Source organism: Pipra filicauda, unplaced genomic scaffold, assembly GCF_003945595.2.
Source record: "Pipra filicauda isolate LSUMZ 115617 unplaced genomic scaffold, ASM394559v2 scaffold1679_size6341_pilon, whole genome shotgun sequence".
NCBI classification, from domain to species: domain Eukaryota; kingdom Metazoa; phylum Chordata; class Aves; order Passeriformes; family Pipridae; genus Pipra; species Pipra filicauda.
Window position 1 is genome coordinate 1 of NW_024104183.1, and position 6,343 is coordinate 6,343.

Below are 6,343 nucleotides of genomic sequence, written 5' to 3' on the forward strand. Positions count from 1 at the left end.
GGGAGATGGATGGGGGGTTGGGGGACATGGATATGGGGCTGGGGGAGATGGATGGGGGCTGGGGGAGATGGATGGGGGTTGGGGGAGATGGATGGGGGGCTGAGGGAGATGGATGGGGGGCTGGGGGACATGGATATGGGGCTGGGGGAGATGGATGTGGGGCTGAGGGAGATGGATGGGGGGCTGAGGGAGATGGATGGGGGCTGGGGGACATGGATGGGGGGCTGGGACAACCTCCTGGGGCAGGGGGGGTTTCCCGGGGCTGGTGCAGCCCCCCCATGTCGGTTACGGGGGTGCCCTGGGGGGTCGAAATCCCGGTTCTCCCGGTTCTGTCCCCGCCGACCGCCCCCTCGGTTACGGGGGTCCCGGGGGGTTCTGGCGGGGGGTCCCGGGGGTCCCGGTTGTGTCCCCGCTGTGTCCCCTCAGAGCCGCCCCTGGATTACGGGGGTTCCCGAGGGGGCCCCGGGGGGTCCCGGTTGTGTCCCCGCTGTGTCCCCGTCGACCGCCCCCTCGGTTATGGGGGTTCCGGAGGGTCCCGGTTGTGTCCCCGCCGTGTCCCCTCAGAGCCGCCCCTCAGTTATGGGGGTGCCCCGAGGGTCCCGGGGGGTCCTGGTTGTGTCCCCGCCGTGTCCCCTCAGAGCCGCCCCTGGGTTATGGGGGTTCCCGAGGGGGCCCCGGGGGGTCCCCGTTGTGTCCCCGCCGTGTCCCCTCAGAGCCGCCCCTCGGTTATGGGGGTTCCCGAGGGGGCCCCGGGGGGTCCCGGTTGTGTCCCCGCCGTGTCCCCTCAGAGCCGCCGTCGCGCCCCGCCCGCCGCTCGCGCAGCCCGGGGCGGGTCCGGGAGGAGCCGCCGCCATTTCGGTGCCTGAGCGAGCGGGGCCGGGAAAACCAAGGGGGAAAACCGCGGAAAAAGCGGGAAAAAGCGGGAAAAAGCGGGAAAAAAGCGGGGGAAGGGAGGGGGGGGTGGGGGGCGATGGACTCCGGAGCCCGCCCGGGCGGCGGCGGCGGCCCCGGCGCGGGGCAGAACCGCGAGTACAAACTGGTGATGCTCGGGGCGGGCGGCGTCGGCAAGAGCGGTGAGTGCTGGGGGGACCGGTCTGGGGGGCTCAGATCGGCTCGGGGGGCTCAGATCGGCCCGGGGGGCTCGGCTCGGCCCGGGGGGCTCGGCTCGGCCCGGGGGGCTCAGATCGGTGGGCTAGGCTCGGTTCGTGGGGCTCTTTCGGGGGGCGGCTCGGCCCGGGGGGTCAGCTCGGCTCGGGGGGCTCAGCTCGGACGGGGGGCTCGGCTCGGCTGGGGGCTCAGATCGGCCCGGGGGGCTCGGCTCGGCCCGGGGGGCTCAGCTCGGCCCGGGGGGCTCAGCTCGGCTCGGCAGCGGCCCCTTGACCACCCCCCCAGTCTGGGCGCGGTGCCGCCCCCGCCGGGGTGTCCCGGCCCTTCCCGGGGTGTCCCGGTCCTTGCTGGGCTGTCCTGGCTCCCCCCGAGATGTCCCAGCCCCTCCCGGGCTGTGCCGGTGCCGCTGGATTGTCCCGGCCCTTCCCGAGATGTCCGGACCCTTCCCGGGATGTCCCGGTTCCCTCCTGGGATGTCCCACCCTTCCCGAAATGTCCCGGCCCTTCCCGGGCTGTCCCGGTGCCGCTGGATTGTCCCGGCCCTTCCCGGGATGTCCCGGCCCTTCCCAAGATGTCCCGGTTCCCTCCTGGGATGTCCTGGCCCCTCCCGGTCCCTCCCGGTGCCGCTGGATTGTCTCAGCCCTTCCCGAGATGTCCGGACCCTTCCCAGGCTGTCCCGGTTCCCTCCTGGGATGTCCCGGCCCTTCCCGGGATGTCCCGGTTCCCTCCTGGGATGTCCCGGCCCTTCCCGGGATGTCCCGGTCCCCTCCCGGTCCCTCCCGGGCTGTATCAGCCCCTTCCTCCTGCTCCCGCATCCCTGCGGGGCCGTTCCCTTGGAGCCCTGGGAATGTGAGGGGAGCTGGGATCCGGCGGGATCCTGCCCCGAGATCCAGCCCTGGGATCCTCTGGGCTCCATCGGGATCCTGCCCCGAGATCCAGCCCTGGGATCCTCTGGGCTCCAGCCCTGGGATCCTCTGGGCTCCAGCCCTGGGATCCTCTGGGCTCCATCCCCGGCATCCAGACGTGGAACCGCTCCCGCTTCGGGGCCTCGATCCCGACCTGATTCCGGGGTGGGGGGAAAAAAGGGGAATGTGGGGAAAATGGGAAAAGGGGTCAGGACTCCCTGGGAGCGCGGGGGAATCCCTGGGAATGGGGTCAGGGATCCTTGGGAACACGGGGGGATCCCTGGGAATGGGGTCAGGGATCCCTGGGAATGGGGTCAGGGATCCCTGGGAATGGGGTCAGGGATCCTTGGGAACACGGGGGGATCCCTGGGAATGGGGTCAGGGATCCCTGGGAATGGGGTCAGGGATCCCTGGGAATGGGGTCAGGGATCCTCGGGAATGGGGTCAGGGATCCCTGGGAACACGGGGGGATCCCTGGGAACACGGGGGGATCCCTGGGAATGGGGTCAAGGCTCCCCAGGCCCCCTCCCAGCGGGGCTGTGGAAGCGGTGCCGCCGATCCAGTCCTGCTTCTGGGGGGAAAACACGGAAAAAGGGGAATGTGGGGGCAGTGGGAGCAGGGAAGAGGGGGGTGTTCCCGGGGCAACGTCCCGGAAAAGTGGGAAAATGGGCAAAACGACGGCAGAGAGGGCTGACGGTGTCCGGGCTCCCCTCCAGCCATGACCATGCAGTTCATCAGCCACCGCTTCCCCGAGGACCACGACCCCACCATCGGTGAGGAACCCCTGCCCTTGGCTCTCCTCCCACTCAGGGGGACAGGAGAGTTAGGGATTTACAGCAGAATATCGGTGTATTTATAGCAGAATATCGGTGTATTTATAGCAGAATATTGGTGTATTTATAGCAGAATATTGGTGTATTTATAGGCTGAATATTGGTGTATTTATAGCAGAATATTGGTGTATTTATAGCAGAATATTGGTGTATTTATAGCAGAATATTGGTGTATTTATAGCAGAATATTGGTGTATTTATAGGCTGAATATTGGTGTATTTATAGCAGAATATTGGTGTATTTATAGCAGAATATTGGTGTATTTATAGCAGAATATTGGTGTATTTATAGCAGAATATTGGTGTATTTATAGCAGAATATTGGTGTATTTATAGCAGAATATTGGTGTATTTATAGCAGAATATTGGTGTATTTATAGCAGAATATTGGTGTATTTATAGGCTGAATATTGGTGTATTTATAGCAGAATATTGGTGTATTTATAGCAGAATATTGGTGTATTTATAGCAGAATATTGGTGTATTTATAGCAGAATATTGGTGCATTTATAGCAGAATATTGGTGTATTTATAGGCTGAATATTGGTGTATTTATAGCAGAATATTGGTGCATTTATAGCAGAATATTTATAGATTTATAGCAGAATATTGGTGTATTTATAGCAGAATATTTATAGATTTATAGGCTGAATATTTATAGATTTATAGCAGAATATTTATGTATTATAGGCAGAATATTTCTATATTTATAGCAGAATATTTCTATATTTATAGACAGAATATATATATATTTATACAAGAATATTTATGTATTTATAGGCAGAATATTTCTACATTTATAGGTAGAATATCTATATACTTATGGACAGAATATCCATATATTTATAGGCAGAATATCTGTATATTTATAGGCAGAATATCTATATATTTATAGGCAGAATATTTATACATTTATAGGTAGAATATCTATATACTTATGGACAGAATATCTATATACTTATAGGCAGAATATTTCTATATTTATAGGCAGAATATATGTATATTTATACAAGAATATTTATGTATTTATAGGTAGAATATTTATATATTTATAGGCAGAATATCTGTATATTTATAGACAGAATATATATTTGTAGCCAGAATATTTCTATATTTATAGGCAGAATATTTATATACTTATAGCAGAATATTTCTATATTTATAGCCAGAATATCTATATACTTATATACACAATATCTATATACTTATAGGCAGAATTTTTATATATATAGGCAAAATATCCATATATTTATAGCAAGAATATTTATGTATTTATAGGCAGAATAGATATTTGTAGCCAGAATATTAATATATATATATATAGGCAGAATATCTACATATTTATAGCAAGAATATTTATGTATTCATAGGCAGAATATTTATATATTTATAGGTAGAATATTTATATATTTATAGGCAGAATATCCATATATTTATAGGCAGAATATCCATATATTTATAGGCAGAATATCTGTATATTTATAGGCAGAATATCTGTATATTTATAGGCAGAATATCTGTATATTTATAGGCAGAATATTTCTATATTTATAGACAGAATATATATATTTATACAAGAATATTTATGTATTTATAGGTAGAATATTTCTATATTTATAGACAGAATATCCATATATTTATAGGCAGAATATTTATATATTTATAGGCAGAATATATATTTACAGACAGAATATATATTTATTTATAGGCTGGATATTTCTATATTTATAGGCAGAATATCTGTATATTTATAGGCAGAATATTTATGTATTTATAGACAGAATATCTTTATACTTATAGAAGAATATTTATATGTTTATAGCCAGAATATTTATACATTTATAGGTAGAATATCTATATACTTATGGACAGAATATCTATATACTTACAGGCATAGGCAGAATATTTCTATATTTATAGGCAGAATATCTACATATTTATAGCAAGAATATTTATGCATTCATACGCAGAATATTTCTATATTTATAGACAGAATATCCATATATTTATAGGCAGAATAGGTATTTGTAGCCAGAATATTTCTATATTATAATGTCTCCTAAGAACCCAGCAGTTCCTCCCTCGGGCCACAGACCTTTCCTGGCCTGGAGAACACTAAAATGTGACAGCTGGAGAGATAAATGAATCGATAAATCAATAGCTCAATAGAAGTTCCTGCTCCGGGCTCCCCCCGGGCTGGATTTCGGGGGACTGGGACACGAAATCCCAGGATTTGAGCCCGGGGGTGTTAAATCCCGGCAGGAAGCGGCAGGTTCAACTCGGCCGGAGCCCGGCCGGGAGCAGGGGGGGGGTCTGGGGTGGGGTTGGTGCCCGTTCCCTGTGACACTGGGGTGGGTTTGGTGCCTGTTCCCTCTGGGACAGTGGGGTGGGGTTGGTGCCCGTTCCCTGTGACACTGGGGTGGGGTTGGTGCCCATTCCCTGGGACACTGGGGTGGGTCTGGTGCCCGTTCCCTGTGACAGTGGGGTGGGTTTGGTGCCCGTTCCCTGTGACACTGGGGTGGGTTTGGTGCCCGTTCCCTCTGTGACAGTGGGGTGGGTTTGGTGCCCGTTCCCTCTGTGACAGTGGGGTGGGTTTGGTGCCCGTTCCCTCTGTGACACTGGGGTGGGTTTGGTGCCCGTTCCCTCTGTGACACTGGGGTGGGGTTGGTGCCCATTCCCTGGGACAGTGGGGTGGGGTTGGTGCCCATTCCCTGGGACAGTGGGGTGGGGTTGGTGCCCGTTCCCTGGGACAGTGGGGTGGGTCTGGTGCCCGTTCCCTGGGACACTGGGGTGGGTTTGGTGCCCGTTCCCTCTGGGACACTGGGGTGGGTTTGGTGCCCGTTCCCTCTGGGACAGTGGGGTGGGGTTGGTGCCCATTCCCTGTGACACTGGGGTGGGGTTGGTGCCCATTCCCTGGGACAGTGGGGTGGGTCTGGTGCCCGTTCCCTGGGACAGTGGGGTGGGTTTGGTGCCCGTCCCCTCTGGGAGCTGACGATTATCCCCAAATCATTCCCGGTTTCCCCGGGAACGCCCAGAGGACGCCTATAAGATCCGGATCCGCATCGACGACGAGCCCGCCAACCTGGACATCCTGGACACGGCGGGGCAGGTACGGGGGGCCCGGGGGGGCTGCAGGGAGAGGGGCAGGGGGAGGGACACAGATCCCCTTTTGAGCCCAAAAATGGGGGTTTTGGAGCTCTGGTCCTCCCCCAGGCCTGGCTTTGTGCCCGCGAGGGGCCCGTGGGACTCCCGGTGCATCCCAGGCCAGGGGGGTTTCTGTCCCCAAATGCATGTGGGGTGGGATTGGCCCCGGCCCTTCCCGGGGTGTCCCAGCCCTTCCCAGGATGTCCCGCCTTTCCCAGGGTGTCCCGGCCCTTCCTGAGGTGTCCTGATCCCTTCTGGAATGTCCCAGTCCCTCCTGGGGTGTCCCAGTCCCTTCCCAGGATGTCCCGCCTTTCCCAGTGTGTCCCAGTCCCTCCCGGGGTGTCCCAGTCCCTCC

The 6,343-nt window shown here is 54.2% G+C and overlaps 1 protein-coding gene across 1 annotated transcript; it reads left to right on the top strand.

Moving 5' to 3' along the window:
- Positions 1 to 948: 948 nt before the first annotated feature.
- On the top strand, positions 949 to 5,962 carry LOC120322900 (GTP-binding protein Rit1-like; the record flags this gene model as incomplete). Its single annotated transcript, XM_039379408.1, has 3 exons — positions 949 to 1,073; positions 2,728 to 2,784; positions 5,880 to 5,962. Coding segments are annotated over exons 1-3 (243 nt in total), but the record flags the coding sequence as incomplete, so codon positions are not given.
- Between the last annotated feature and the right edge of the window lie 381 nt (positions 5,963 to 6,343).